The sequence below is a fragment of the Martes martes genome (assembly GCF_963455335.1).
Source record: "Martes martes genome assembly, chromosome: X".
NCBI lineage: Eukaryota > Metazoa > Chordata > Mammalia > Carnivora > Mustelidae > Martes > Martes martes.
This window is the reverse complement of record NC_137897.1, coordinates 120533430-120548869: the sequence shown is the minus strand read 5'-3', so window position 1 is coordinate 120548869 and position 15440 is coordinate 120533430. Positions and strand designations below refer to the sequence as shown.

The following is a 15440-nucleotide window of genomic DNA, read 5'->3' as shown; positions in this document are numbered from 1 at the left end:
AGGCGAGACTGGGGTAGAGACCTAGAGACAGCAGGTTAGTGGATGAGGGGACCACAGAGGAAGAGAGCGACGCTTGGAAGAGCGGCTGGTGGTAGTACCGGGTCCTGGTGGGGCCTGCGTCGGGAGCGTGCTGGGTGGGGTGGGGTTGAGCAGCCCCCCCCCCCCCCCCCGTTGGAGAAGGTGGCCTTGGGCTTGAAGAAAGCCTGGCGTCCTGAAACAAGCCTGCGCTTCCCTCTGCCGGTTGGCTTCAGGGGGTGGGAGGAGGGTCTGGGCCTTTGTCCTGTCTGTAGGCGTGGCAGCCCTGATGTGGACAGTTTGTTCCCTTCCTGGGTCCTTGTGTTTCTTTCTCCTTAGGCTGGGCCACCGAGTTTGAGAACTGCTCTCCCAACCCAGAAGCCTGGGGGTGCTTTATCCTTCTTCCTTGTCCCATGTGGTCTTCCCCTGTGGGTTTTTTTAAATCACGGTGAAGTTATGCATAACGTCAAATTAACCACCTGAAGCATTTTTTGGTGTCCAGGTGGCTCTTTCGTACACCCAAGCTCCAGAACTCTTTGCACCTTACGAAACTGAAACTGTCCCCGTTGCCAGCCTCGGGCGCTGACCTCCTGAGCCTGCCTTCCTCCTCGTCCTTGGAACCACTGCCACGGTGGGGCTGCCGTCATCCCAGCTGGGCTTCCTGATCCTGTCTTGGCTCCCCCAGCCTGTCCCCTTGCCTCAGACAAGTGACCTTCCTGACACGGAAAACCGACCCCGTTACCCCTGCTTCCAGTGCTTTCCTAGCACCGTTGACATGAAGGCTTGATGCCCAGGTCCTTCGGGATGTGATTCCTCCCTGCGGGCCTCTGTTGTCTCTGCTCCAGTCTCCCCATGTCACGAACTGGCCACGTGGGTTCCCTTCCGCAAGTATTTCTGTGGCCTCTGCCTAGAAACCCGCTCCCCCCCCCCCAGTGGCCCAGCCGACTTCATCTCTTCCTGCTTCCCTGCGGTTTCTCTCCCGATTCTGCTCCATGAGGCCCGCGCTGTGCCGTTAGCCAGCCCAGAGGGCTGTCCTCCGAGGCCCCGGGCAGCCTGTGAGGTACGGCTTGGGAACCTGGCCTTCTCCCCTGTAGGCCGATGAGCTCTCTGCCAGGGTCGTGGGCACACACTGAGGGCTGCCTAAACCTTGGGGACCAAATAGGGGGATGTAGGCAGATGGAGACAGCTCAGGCCTGCGTCCAGCTTGTGCTTGGCAGACCGCCGTGCTGGGCATCATAGAAGCCCATCATGGAAACCCAGCTCTTCAGGTCTCCTGAGCTCCCACCGTAGGGATCCCAGGGGCGTTGGGAAGAAACAGTGTCCGAACCCCCAGCAGGTGCACACTGGGGGACTCTGGTCTGGGATGGGGCCTGGGATAGGCTGCTGCCGAGTGCAGATCCGGGCGGCTGTGGGCTCCGGCCAGTAGATTACTGTTACACACCTGTTCCCTTGGTTTCTGCGTCCCTGCTTGGAGACTGGCAGCTGGCCGTCGTCCTCGCTGGGAGTGTGGCCACATGGCAGCTCCTCCCATGCTGTCTCGAATGTTCAGAGGGCCACACTATTTTCTCTGCTTTTGCTAAAATGTCAGTCAAGCTCAAGATAGTGCTCACCGTCCAGACCCAGGAAGGTCCACCCCTCTGTGTGTATTCATAACCCAGTTTTGACCCACAGGGGGGCTGCTTTTCTGCCTGTCCCTCCGGGCTGGGTGCTGTCACTGCGGTCTGCCCCGGCAGTCAGATGGGGCTGCCCTTGTGCTGCTCTGCCAAGTTCCTTTCCTTCACGGCCAGTGACCTGGGGGCTGGGTTGTCTGTTTGAAGGTGATTGAGTCCCTCCTAACCCACAGGGTAGAATTCATCCAGACCCTCAGAGGCAAGCAGGGGGCTCTGCTTTGCCTTCGGGTCAGTGCCGCTTACCCCTGCTGTCCACCTCTGCAGATGGCTGGTGCCTGTGTCCTTACCTGGGGGGGGGGGTGCGTGCCAGGCAGGGGCCAGCCGCCAGCCTGGGCTCTGTTGTCATGCCCTGATCCTGGCTGCCCCCCGCCCAATGACCCACAGAGGCAAGCTGATGTGACCATAGTGGGATTTGGAATTGGGTCTGGGTTTGGGTCCTGGGTCTGTTATTGGCAGTTTGGTAGCCTCAGGAAAGTCACTTAAGTTCCCTGGATCTGTAGAGTGTGGGCGAGGATGCTTTCCTTGTGTTTTTGGTGGGAAGATTGAGGCGATTCAGGTGATGTTCTCCATGTCATTTCCGGAATGTAGGGAGTGTTTAGTAAGTGGTAGCCGTTCTCAGTATCACCACGAGTAGCGATAGTTTTCTGGGGTTTTCTGCACTGTGTGGTAGGCTGTGCCAAGCTCAGGCAGGAAGTCAAAGAGAAGGCCCAGTTTTGGCCCTCAGGGGTCTTGTGCTCCGGGCCAGGCATGGGGGTGGTGGAGTAGAGTGGGATAGGCCGTGCAGCGGGGACACAGGGTTGGGAGACGCACAGCCTCAGGACACCCAGTTAGATGGTGCTGGGGGGCTCTCAGCACTGGCCAAGCCCTGGAATCACCTGGGGCTGCTGCTGGCTTTGTTGACGTAATAGCATGACAGAAGGACAGCTCCTCCCACGTGACATAGCTTCGGCAGTGGGAGTCCACTGGCCACTTCCATTTTATCTCCCCACCTCCACTGTCCCCTGGCTGTGGGGTTTTTTTTTCTTTTTAAGATTTTATGTATGTATGTATGTACAAGAGAGAGTGAGCATGCGTGAGCGCCTGAACCCAGTGCGGTGGGGGCAGAGGGAGGGAGAGGCTCTCAAGCGGACTCCACACTGAGCAGAGCCCAGCGAGAGCCGGTCCCAGCGCCCCGAGATCATGATCTGAGCTGAAACCGTGGCGGACCCTTAAGTGACTGAGCCGCCCAGGCGCCCCTGGTTGTGGATAATTTTGAAGCAAATCCCAGATATCATGTTTATAGGCAACAGGAAATTTCAGTTTATCTCTTTGAAAAGAGAGGGACTTTTAAAAAAAATCATAAGCAGCACTATCATCTGATCTTTAAGAACTTTACAGTAATAGATTAGGTTTTTTTTAAAGATTATATTTATTTCACAGAAACATAGCAAGAGAGGGAACACAAGCAGAGGGAGTGGGAAAGGGAGAAGCAGGCTCCCTGCTGAGCAAGGAGCCCAATGCGGTGCTCGATCCCAGTCCTGGGATCATGACCCGAGCCAAAGGTAGACGCTCAGGGATTGGGCCACCCAGGTGCCCTCCGGTAACAACTTAAGAAAATAAACTTGTGACTGCTCGCATTCCCTGATTACCATGCAGGTTTTGGGTTTTATAGTTTGTTTAAATAGGTATTGAGATAAGGTACCTAAGGGCTTTTTATTTTTTTTTTAAGATTTTATTTATTTATTTGACAGAGATCACAAGTAGGCAGAGAGGCAGGCAGAGAGAGAGGAAGGGAAGCAGGCTCCCCGCTGAGCCCCGCTGCGGGGCTCCATCCTAGGACTCTGGGATCACGACCCGAGCCGAAGGCAGAGGCTTTAACCCACTGAAGCCACCCAGGTGCCCCTCCTAAGGGCTTTTTAAACTCCTGATGCTCAGGCCTGCGGAAGGTAGAGCAATGTGGATGGAGGTCAGGTGTGGGTTTGGCTTTTCGTTCCACTGGGTTTTTTGCCCCATCTGTGGCTCTGTTGGCTGTTGTCGTTAGTTTCTAAGAGTCGGGCTAGAGCAGCACTGCAGATCTATGCACTGGGTAAGTTCCTTACAGAAGTCATTCCTGCCCCAGGTCCGCTCACCACAGTGGTCGCAGCCCACGGGGTCCTGTGGGTACTGGGCCAGGAGGGGCTCTGATGACGGGACAGCCCCAGAGCAGGGTGGGGGTAGTTCTTTACACGCTGTTCAGTAAGGACCATCGGATGTGCGTCAGAACAAATGTCGACATCTAGAGTATGGATTGTTCAGCTGTTTGATTTGGACAGAAGAACTGTCTTCGTCATGCTCTAGAAGCAGATGGTGAAGGACCTCCTCCTTTGGGGCAGGGGTGCCAAGCAAGCAGAGACTCCTTCTTCCTGACTCCAAGGTCACCGAAAGCCTGACGTTCCAGGAGGGCCCCTTTCTGAGGCCGAGTGTGGGGGAGTGGGGAGCAGGGTTCTAGATGGAAAGGGACCTCTGGGGCTCCCAGCCTGCGAAGGAGCGCGCTGGTGTCACTGAGGAGCTGGGCCTGGCATTTAATGTCATTTTAATTCATTTAAACTGAAAAGGACGCATGTGGCTGGTGGCCTCCACATCGGACAGACAGTAGCTGAAGCCCCCTCTTGTCCTTTACTTTGATGCCCTGGTCCAGGCATGTTTCCCAGGCTCTGAGCATGGGACGTGGCCTGCCAGAGGCACTGCCTTATTTCCTTTGGACTCAAGTTACTACTGTGCCTGGTACACCCAGGGCTGATGGCTCCTTTCTCCCGCTCCCTCAACTGCTCCAGTCACCAGGTGGGCCATGCACATACTGGAGTCGGGCTTGTCTGCCCTCATTCCGTTGCTCTCTGTTCCCCAAATTACATAAGATCTCTCCGCTGGTTTCAGGAAGGCAACAAGACAAAGCCCGGGAAACACGGCCCGCTCCTGTGCCCTGGTTCTCTTTAGTGCTAGGGGCGGGTGGCCGTGTGCTTCCGCTCGGGTCCCCTCTGGCTAGCCTCGCTGGCCTCAGGGTGGGCGCGTGCGTCTGGCCATTAGCTGTAGCTGCTTGGGACTTGGCATTTACCCTGGTGCTAGTCCCCCACCTCCCCGTTTTATGCTAAGAGGAGGGCCAAGCCATGGGAGGGGGGGTGTTCTCAGGGCGGCCCTTTCCGGAGACGCGCCCTGGGTCTTTCTGTGGTTGCAGACTCTCGAAGGGTGTGCGCTTCCTGGTGTCGCTTCTTCCGTTGTCATCATTCCACTTTGCCCAAAGCCTTTCCTGGCACATTGGCTGGCTTTTGGGTCCTTGTCAGGGCGGGCGGCCTTCTCCGCGTCTGTCACGTTTTCTCCTGGATGGGTGGGCGGGGCTCACCCAGAAGCCACCAGCAGCCCTGCACACCTCTTGTCTGGCGCAGGGCCGCGGCCAGCCTGGAGAGTCAGCAGGTGGCACTGTGGCACTAGCTTGTGGGGCAGTGGGTTAAAGGGGAGTTGCCCGCCTGCTTGTCCCTGTGTGGGGCCCTGCTGACTCAGTGACCCCATTCCCCTGAGGGCGTGGTACCCAGGAGGTGCCTGGTAAACGCCAAGTGGGCGGGATCGGCAACAGCGTTGGGGTGAGGGCTTGCCAGAACCAGAGGAAGTCGAGGTCGGCGCTTGGGAGGACCCTCCCCTTGCTTTTGCCCCACGTCCTGTTAAGCCAGTGTCTGCCCCCCTTGCCCGCAGGAGGGAGATGGAATTGCTGCGAAGCGCACAGGACCTGTCTCCCCTGCTTGCTGTGGTTGGCGCTGTTTCTTTAGTGTCCACATAGACAGTCTGTTTCTCCTTCCTTCTGATGTTTACCCAGCCTTCTACAAAAGCACGAGAGCTCCACTCACTGTCCAAGAACATCTTACAAGAAAGCTGAGTTGAATTCAGGTATTTGGGGATGACCTTTGCCAAGGACACATCTAGATCTTCTTAAGGTTTGCGCGTTGACTTTTCCCGTTAGGCCCTGGGCGCCTCCGTCAGCCTGCTGCCTTTGGGAAACCCCTTTGGCTCCTGGGTTCTCCTCTGTTGTCTGGAAATGGATGGCTAGGAACAGGTACCTGCGTAGTAGTACTCGGGCGGTAGAGCAGAGCGTGATGGAGGATAGAGGGCACGAGACAGAAGAAAGGCAGTACCTCAGCCTTTTCTCCAGGCTGACATCTGGGGGGCAGGTGCAAGAACTCGGGGCCGCGTATGTGAGGGGCAGCTCCAGAAGCCCGGCTCCTGGGGTCACTGCCCTTGGCTTGGCCCCAGGCCCCTGGCTTTGGTGGTGAGTGATTTCCCCCCTGCCTCTTGGCTGCCGCTGCGGTCACAAGCCTGACTTGCTCATCAGCACGGTCTTACGTGGCCCCTCCGCTGCTGTTTCCTGTCACCCTGTTGCTGCCTGTGTCCTCGGGGAGAGCCAGGGCCCCAGGGAACAAGTGACAGCTTGGAGAGAGGTGGTAAGGGGGAGCACGGAGTGAGTGCAGTGCAGCTGGCCACGTGGGGGTGTGTCAAGGTGCTATGGGAGAACCGAGAAAGGGAGGACCCGGGAGGGTCAGGAAAGGGTTTTTGGGGAAGGTGTTGATTGAACTGGATCTGAGTCACTAGAAGAGGAGAAGCTATCACAGACCAGAGTGCAGTGACACGGAGACCAGGCGGGCGAGAGCCCAGTGTGTTCCAAGAACGGCCAGCCGTCCGGTGTTGCTGGAGCAGAGCGTTGCACGGCTGGTGAGGGTGAGGCCGAGACGGGACCGGCACCGGAGGGTTGAAGCTGAGGGGTGACGTGGTCAGACTGTCTCGGACTGGTTTCCTTTCAGAGTGTGGATCGAGAGGCTGTGTGGTCAGGGATCAGGAGGAGGCTCCTGGGAGCTGTTAACCAGCTAGGAGACAAGTACTGAGGCCATCCCCGTTGGCAGTGGGGATGACCCGCCCGGGAGATGGTCTGTGTGGAGGTGACGTGGACAGAACTGGGTGGGGGCTGGGGGCAGAAGGAAAGGGGCAAGGTGGTGTGTGCGCGGAGTGCGGATGGACCAGCGACAGCCTTCAGCACGGTGCGGTGCGGGGACGGTCCGTCCACTGACAGGCTGAGCTGGACTTGGCTCAGGGACCCCCAGGGCCCAGCCTTTAGTAGGCAGTTAGATGTGAGGGTCTGGCCCGAGGCGGGCCCTGTCGGTGATGAGATGGGCAGGCGGCGAGGGTGGCTTGAGTCGGGCGGGGAGTCACGCGAGGAGGGCGGCCTGTCGGCTGTGCCAGGTGCTGCCGAGTGCACGCCCCGAGGATTCCACGGCCCTCCTTGGAGTGGGCTGTTAGGCCATCAGTGGTCCTGCTAGTGACTTGGCTGGGGCAGGCCCTAGCTTGGTTGTCAGATGGAGGGAGGGAGGACGGGCCAGCAGGAGGGAGAGCTCCTTGAGAACAAGTTTCCGGGAGGGAAGAATTACCAGAGTCGCCCAGGAAGGGTTGGAGGAGTAGGTCTAACAGGAAGGCAGAAGGCGTGGACTCGGGGCTGGGGTGGGTGGGGGGCGCCGGCTGCCGTGCTGGCTCCTGCCCCGTACTGAGGGAGAGATCGTGAGTTTGGGCTGTGAGCCCGGGCCAGGGCGCCAGAGCGGGCTGCGGTTTTGGGAGGCTCCCCGCACAGCTCTGGTGCTAGTCTCCGTCTGCCCGGGCTCGTGGTGGCAGCCCTGGCGCTCCATAGCTAGGGATGGGCTGGCTTGGAGGGCAGTGGCTGTCACCACCGCCTCCTTGGGGATGGCCTCCCTGGGTAACCAGGGGGACAGCTGTGGTGGCTTCCGGCTCTGCTGGAGTCCCGCTCACGCCAGCCAGCCGGCTGGCCCTGTTGTGCTGGGGTCACCCTTGGGCTTACTTGCCCCATCTTTGCCTGCTGGGTCCAGCAGGTGGCACACGTGCCCTCCCCGAGCCTGTCACCATCTGGGAGGAGGGGCCTCTTCCACATCACCGGGATCTACGCGGAGCTGCCCAAGCACTTGAGCACTCAGCGTGGAGGTTTGGGAAGTTGGGGCTTAGTCAGACTTGCCTTTCTTCCTGGGTCCCTCCAGTGACTTCTGCCCTGCTGACATAAGGCAGGTGTGTTGCTTCTCTCTGGCTCCTGGGGTGCGTGGGAGCTCCTTCCACTTCCGGGGCTCCAGCCCAATGGGGGGCAGGCTGGTGTATAGTCAGGGGCTGAGACAGGGAAACTTGAGCCCTGGGCCACGAGGTCTGGCTGCTAATTTTAGAGAGCACATGTCATTGGAAACTCTCCCTTCCTGCCAGGAACCAGCAGCCTGGCTTTCCCCATACTGCCGGGGGCCCCTGGAGCCTCCCCGCAAACCAGGAAGCGTGATGGGCATCTGAGGGCCCCTGTGTGCCTGCCTCCCCTGCCCCTCCACCCGGGGACTTGTTCCTCACAGGGACTCTGCCAGGGCCCACACGGTGGGTGGGGCGGGGCGGGGGGTGCGCGCCGTGTTTCTTGCTCCGTGCCCTCGGGCCGTCGGAGAGGCAGGTGTCCACAGGAACTCTGGGAAAGCTGGCAGCCTTGGGAAGGCTGGCCTGGGAGCAGGCATCCAAGGCTGCTTTGTCTGCTCTGAGCAGGCACTTTGTTGTGGAAACACTCAGCACAGAGCAGCGGCTTTCCCTGTTCCCCAGGGGTGCCTTCCTCATCCGTGGCCAGCCTGAGCCTCTGTCTCAGGTGTGTGGGGAAAGCGCCCTCCCTCCTCCCTCACCGGTTTTTACTGTTTGAGCTGTGCCTTTGTCTGTTCCCCTCTTCTCCTGTCAGGTAACAGCTCAAGGACAGGGCCGGCTGTCGGAATGGAGCAGCAGGTGCCCCCCACCCCCGGCTGCCACCTGCTTGCCCCTCGTGGCTGGTCTGCACCTGAGATGTATGCCTGGGCCCTGGTTCTTCCTTTTCTGCTGCCCCAGTGCCGGAAGAGCTCACCGTGGCAATGTTGTCTACCAGCTGCCTGTAGACCGCGTTTAGGGAGGGGGCGGGGAGAGAAGAGTCATTTCTGTCTGTCTCTCGTTGGGCTTGGGAGCGCTTCCCTCCAGGTGGAGAATGGGTGGTGGTTGCAGGCTTGGATCCTGGGGTCACACAGACTGCAGTGGGGATTTGCCTTGGCCGTTTTTGGCTCTTGACCTCTACCACTCGCCTTAGCCGGTTTCCCCTCTCCGACATGGGCAGCAGTCGCGCCTCCCCTATCAGCTAGGCGTGAGGATTGGGCCCAGAGGTCGGAAGTGCCCCCAGATGCTAGCTGCTCCTCTTTACCAGGGCAAGCCTGATGTCGCAGCTAGGAAGATGGTGCTGTGGCTTCTTTGGAACACCTGGGTGCAGGCCCTCAGCTGGAAAGGACTAGGTTTGGGGTCCTCTGGCTATAGCTAGGCCTGGTCTGGGGTGTCTCGTCGGCGTGTTGCTTCCTGTGCCTTTGGGACTGAAGGACAGCTCCAGGGCTTTGGGCGGCCGTTTTGGGGCAGTATTAATCATTCTGGTGGCAGGAGGACAGCTCTCAGGCTCCGCCTTTTCCTTTCTGTTGCCAGACCCAGGCTGGTGGCATCTTGCTTGGCTGCCCTGGCAATGTAGGAGGACAGGTCTAGGCTAGAGGCAGGGTTGATCAGGGGCAGTCAGGAGGCGTTCGCGCCGTCCTCTCCGCTCGCTTCCGCTCAGTTTTCCTCCTTTCTCAATCGTAGCCTGCTGAGACGCCTGGTGACGCTCATCTCCCAGCAGGCCACGCTGCTGGCGTCCAACGAGGCCTTTAAAAAGCAGGCGGAGAGTGCCAGTGAGGCGGCCAAGAAGTACATGGAAGAGAATGACCAGCTGAAGCAGGTGAGTTCTGCCTGCGGGCCTCGGCTGCACGGCATTCCCTGTGCGCCTCAGGGCCACTGTTGGCCTGTTGGGCCGGGAGTGTGTGACGCTGTGGCTGTTGGCCAAGCTGAGGGGTTGGGGAGAAGGTGAAGGGGTGGTTCTCGGGAGTGTGTACGGGAGGGATCCGGGGACTCGACGGGGAACGGGGTACCGTTGGTGCTCCCTTGTCTCTGTGTGCGACACCCGGGCCAGACTCTTGCTTGACAGAGCTGACTCTCCAGTGAGCCAAGCCCTGTGCTGGGAGCCATGGGCCGGTTAGCACAGAAGAGTGCAGGATGGGGCCTGTGGTCTCCTGCGGATTGTATCGGCCGGGGACAGAGTGGGGACGGGAGGCGGCCAGTCTCGGAAGGCTTGTGTGAGGAGGGGAGGTGTGAGCTGAGCTGGGAAGGAGATGGGTGGACGGACCTGATTCATTCATAGATGGGCTAGAGTTGCCTGGGCAGGGATGAGTTTGGGGCTCCTGGCCAGAGTGAGCTGTGGAGTCTGGGGGGAGAGGAACGGAGGTCGTTGGTCAGGTGGGGGTGACGGCAGAAATCTCCAGAAGAGAGCAGACTGAGTCGTTGGCTGGACCGGTAAAGCCCGCAGTGCTGCTGAGGAGGAGAGGCCGGGCATGCGGCCTGGGAGCGCGTCTGTGCTGACGGTCCCGATGGTCAAGTGCCCGAGGCTGCTTGAGGAATTGCACTCCATGGGGAAGACAGAGTTGGATCGCCTGTTTGCCTGCCTGCCTCCCTCCCTCCCTCCCTCCCAAGTAACCCGTGCCCTTGGCGTTCTGCCTAGGAAGCTGCTGGTGGTGGGGTGAAGTCGGACGGTAGGGATGCCGAGAAGAAGGTGGAGGAAGAGAACAGGAGCCTGAAGGCTGATCTGAAGAAGCTGAAGGACGAGCTGGACGTCAACAAGCAAAGTGAGCATTGTCCTCAGCTGTCCCGAGCCCCTGAAAGTCTGGACGCCCCCGCAGTGGTGGCTGCCCCACTTGTGCCAGAGGATTAATAACAAACACGCCCTTGGGCTCAGGAGCTGGGTGGCAGCAAATAGCCCTCTGCTCGCACAGCTGCTGGGCCCAGAGGTGCAGTGTCCGTCTCGGGGCCCAGGGGGCCCCAGCTGCTCCGAGACTAACCCCAGCGCATCTCGGCCAGCACCAGGCCTGGGGAGCGGTGCTCTCTGCAGGTGGCGGTGTCACCAGGGTCTTTGGGGCGGGGACAGAAAGAACTCGGGACACTATCCGAGAACTGCTCACAGTGTTCCTGAAGAACCTGCTGTGACCCCACCTCCCTTCCTGAAGACCCCCCCCAACTTGCTTTTTGTTCTCAACTTTGAGGGTGAGAGTCTGCTGCCTGCTGCCTTCTCTCACCTCAGCCTTCTCACACTGCCCCACGCCGTCAGCCTCCCTGAAGGCTCCTGCGCCTAGGGTCACTTGGGAGTCCCTCCGCCAAACGGGCCAGGGTGTCCCCCCACTTCGGGGGCCCTCACGGTAGCTGGCAGGGGAGCTTTCTGGGGGGGGTGCTCTCTAGACAGCCTTAGAGGGGACATGTTCAGACCTGTATCTGGTGTCTCCGGCAGCTGGGTTTTTCTCTCCCTAACCCCGTCTTTCTGTTGCCTTTTCCTCTTCATCGGCATCATCCCCAGAATTAGAGAAGGCCGAGAACGAGGCTCGGGCCATGCGGAAGCAGTCTGAGGGCCTGACCAAGGAGTACGACCGCCTGTTGGAGGAGCACGCGAAATTACAGGTCAGCCGCACGCGCCGCCGGCTCTGTCGCAGAGGATCAAAGCCCCCCTGTACCCCGCACCCTCCCACCCGCACAGGCCCAGAGCGGGCCCACCCCCAGACTAGCCTGCCTCAGCGGAGCCTTCGAGAGGCCCCAGGGGCAGGCTGGCTGCTTTCTCTCCCGCTCCCCCTTTCTTCCTCCTTTGCTGCTGACTCTGGGTCTAGAGAAGAGCCTGCCGAGCAGTGCCAGTCTGGGCCCAGCAGCTGGAGCCCTTCCTCGGGCAGGGGGGTGTGGCTTGGCAGATGGCAGCCGCTTGCTAAAAAGTGGCCTCAGCAGTGCGGTGCGCCCTCTGTGCTGTGGCGTGCCTGGCCTCACCCCTGGCATCAGTGTCTGTCTTTTTTTTTTTTTTTTTTAAAGATTTTATTTATTTATTTGACAGGGAGAGAGAGATCACAAGTAGGCGGAGAGGCAGGCAGAGAGAGAGGGAAACAGGCTCCCCGTTGAGCAGAGAGCCCGGTGCGGGGCTCGATCCCAAGACCCCGGGATCATGACCTGAGGCGAAGGCAGAGGCTTTAACCCACGGAGCCACCCAGGTGTCCCGGCATCAGTGTCTTTGAGAAGAACGCTTTCCCTTACACGTGCACCTGGTCTGTGGTGCGGGGCCCCTGCGCTAGTCCAAGTGTGTTGCAGGGAGACTCTGTGACGGGCAGCCGGCCTTCTGTACGTGGCTGTGGGGGTGATGCAGGGCCGGGGCCACCCACCTATCTCATCCCCGCCCAGGACCTGAGTCCTCAGGTTGGCTGATTGTGGAAGCTCAGGTGGCCTGGCAGTTAGGCGCGGCAGCCTGGCAGACAGCCCTAAGTTCTGACAGTTTGCCTTGTTGCTTGGCAGCCCACGTTTGGCCACCACAGGGGCTGAAGAGGCATGACGCGGCCCCAGAGGAGGACTGGTGGTGGCCTCAGTGTAGGGGGGCTCACTGGCAGGATCCACAGAGGATACACATACAGAACTGGGCAGGGCCTGAGCTGGGACTTGGGGGGGACTTGGACTGCCGGGCCTGCCACGGGCCCGAGATGGTGGTTGGTGTGGGGCCCTGTGGCCTGAAGGGAGGAGTGACGGAGGAGGCTCCCAGCTGCGTCTCCCTGGTTGGTGTTAGGGTCACAGCCTTCGCTAGAATGGGGCCACTCCCACCCTGGCAGGCCTTCGGGTGCTGCTGCGGAGGGGGGGCTCCTTGCTCCCCTGGTACCTGTCACTTGGGGAGAAGGCAGCAAGCTGGGCCTTTAGGGTGGAGGGGCCAGGGGCTGAAGGGGAGGGGTGCATCCTGTCGATCCCTTGCTTTGTGGTTTCTGTCCCTTCCAGGCAGCAGTAGACGGCCCCACGGACAAGAAGGAGGAGTGAGGCTGCTCCTCCCCGCCTGCTACCTGGCCTGTGCCCGCTGCTGCCTGCAGCCCGGCCTCCCGGGTACTTCGGTTCGCCCCCTCCCGCTTCCCGCCCCCTTGCGCACCTCGCAGTTCGCGCTGTCCCGGCGTACCGCAGGGGACCCGGTTGCTGCCCACTCAGGATGAGTTCACGACCGTCCTGGCCAGCCAGGCATGAGGCAGGCATTGCTTTCCACTGAGTTGAGCCGTTTTTTGTGTTGTTTGGGGCTCCAGGGCCCCTTGTCTCTGGTCCTGCTGGAGGGTGGGTGGAGCAGGCCTAGTAGAGTTTCTCCCGGGGGCAATAAAGGTTGTTATCATGTGACTGTGGTTCATGTGTGTAATTGGGGCCACCAGGAGGCCACCTCTTTCTGCCATCGTGGGAGTGACCAGGAAGGTGGGGGCAGGGAGCTCTGATAGAGAACCCAGGCTTTGGTCCCGGAGGCCTTCAGGTTATTTTCTTCTAGCTTATTCCGACCCCTAAAGGTTCCCTCGTCCCAGGCTAGGCCCAGGCTCGCTCTCACTTGCTCTCTCTGTGCGTTTGCCTCCTGCTCCCCACGCAGGCCGTGTTTTATGGCTCCTTGGGTTAGGGTGTGTCTGATCTGTTGGGTTGGCCACTGGGTCCAGGGACTCTTGGGAGACTCTGCGAAGTGCTGCGGCTTCCGGGTGATAGAGTTGCCTGCCTCTTCTGAGTCCTGTTTGTCACATTTTAGGACAGGTAGAAGGTGGCAGAGTGCCACGAGTCAACTCCCTGCCTCACTTCCTCCTGAAGGTTTGCAGGATGACCTCTGACTCATGTCTACTAAGAGAGGAGACCTGCCCTTGACAGTGACCTCTGGCTGGCTCAGGGTAGAGCTTGGTGTGGGGGAGGGTGCCTTCTCTGCTGCCTGCAGCCCTGGGAACCATGGGGCGTGCCTCCTGGCTTAGCGCCTGCTTTCGCAGCGGTGTCCCCCTTTGGTGGTTGCCCCCCCCCCCCGCTAGCTTCAGTAGGTGGCCTCTCCCGAGCGGGGCTAGTAGTGTTCAGGACCAGCCCGAGAGCCCGGGTGGCTGGGGCTCCTGTGGCCTGTCTCCGACGCGGCGCTTGTGCTTTGCTGGCTCGGAGAACGGGGCGGAAGGAGCAGGTTGGAGGTGTTTTCTTTTGGAACTGTGAGGCTCCCGAAGATGTTAGTGCCAGTGGCTAGCTTGTACTCACACACCTTCTAACCCTGCCAGGCCTGGCCCAGTAGCTGCCTTCTCCGGCGTCCCCCCACCCATGCTTTCACGGGCCGCAAGTTGGCGTCTGATGGGGCATAGGGGCGGGGGACTGTGGGTGAGGCTCTGTGGGGGCTGTGCTAAGCTGAGGGATAGTCCCACTTTTCCAGGAAGTGTTCCCTGACTCCCTTGCCCTCCCTTGAGCTCGCCCTTCTATGAACCTCTAGAGGCCAGAGTCCAAACAGTGTGACTGTGGGTTCTTCCCTGGCCAGCTTCAGGCGCTCCCTGCACCCCCGTAGTGCCGGTCCCTAGGCCAGGCAGAGAGAAGAAAGCCGCAGCTCGCTGTTTCTGGTGTACCCCATCTAGTTAGGGCGGAGGGGGCGACAGGTCAGCCCTGGCCAGAGGGCCGCTCACGCAAACCGGCACGCGGGTTGTTCGAAGTGCTGTTTCCTAGCAGCCCTCTGCCCTGAGTAAGCCTGTTCCCCCCCTTGCGCCCTGCCCGTGGCTGCGGCGGCCCCGTGCACACCAAGTCCTGGGCTGGCTGCTTTCCTTACCTGTCTCCTACTAGGTGGCCAGACCCCATGTCCTAAGCCTCTTCCCCAGAGGCAGATTCCAGAGTAAATGGTGACTGCCCACTGCTCTCAGGGCTCCAGCCAAGCAGTCCAGCCTCTGTCGACATCTCTTTTTATGACATTGATGTTTTCTGAGTCTGGTGGCATTGCGGCAGGTGCCTCGGAGGCTATTGGGCAAGAGGTCCCGAGGACCTGAGCCAAGCCGTGGCGGTAGCTGGGGGAGTGGAGATGGTAAGGAGTTGGTGTGCGCCCAGGGTGCGGGAGCAGAGCGGGCCTCCGGGGGTGACCCTCGGCTGCAGACTCCATTCTGTGGGTGCGGAGGCAGGGACTCTCACTGGAGGAGTCGACAGGGCAGGGCCCGGCGCGAGGGGCCTGGGACCTGGCCCGCGTGTCCCGCCGGGAGGTGCCTACACGTGCCCGCACAGGCCCGGCTTGCACTGCAGTCGGGCCTGCTCAGACAGTGCTCCTTTCTGAGTTCTGTGGGGACCTGCCCCGTCCTGGTGAGTGGTGACCCTCAGAGCACGGCCCACCCTTGGCTGTCCGGTTGAGGGCTAATGCCCCTCCTCAAGGGGGCCGTGCCTTGCTAGAGCGCAGGGACCGGCCTGGGAGGAACTGCAGGGGGCAGGGGGCAGTGGGCCAGGACTCCCCCCCCCCCAGGCTGGCATCCAGAGTGAGCACCAGGCTCCCACGCCTTGACCCACCGTCCTGCTCTCGGGATGCGGCCACTCTGTGTGCCCCCCAGAAGCAGCCTTTTGCAGTGTCTGTGACTGCTTTGAGGCTCTGCCACGTTGTAGCAGGGCTCAGAGTTTCCTTTTCTTTAAAGCTTTTATTTATTTAAGTAATTTCTGCACCCAACATGGGGCTTGAACTCACGAGACCCAGATCAAGTCACACGTTCTTCCAGCTGAGCCCGCCAGGTTCCCCGTTTCTTTCCTTTTTAACAAAGACGACATAGGCCACGTTTTGTTATCCATTTCCTCTCTCAGTGAACGCTTGGGTTGCGCCTACCTCTTTTTTCTTAATGCTACCCAGTCAAGCTC

The 15440-nt window shown here is 60.2% G+C and overlaps 1 protein-coding gene across 4 annotated transcripts in view; it reads left to right on the top strand.

Moving 5' to 3' along the window:
• The window catches only part of BCAP31 (B cell receptor associated protein 31), a 29970-nt gene extending 17008 nt beyond the window's left edge, over positions 1–12962 (top strand). For all 4 annotated transcript variants that reach the window (XM_080795467.1, XM_080795466.1, XM_080795465.1 and 1 more), the window contains 4 exons: positions 9345–9480; positions 10297–10420; positions 11143–11243; positions 12582–12962. In XM_080795467.1, the coding sequence (XP_080651593.1) occupies positions 9345–9480; positions 10297–10420; positions 11143–11243; positions 12582–12620 (400 nt within the window). In that variant the 3' untranslated portion in view covers positions 12621–12962. The remainder of the gene's footprint in view (positions 1–9344; positions 9481–10296; positions 10421–11142; positions 11244–12581) is intronic.
• The last annotated feature ends 2478 nt before the right edge of the window (positions 12963–15440 follow it).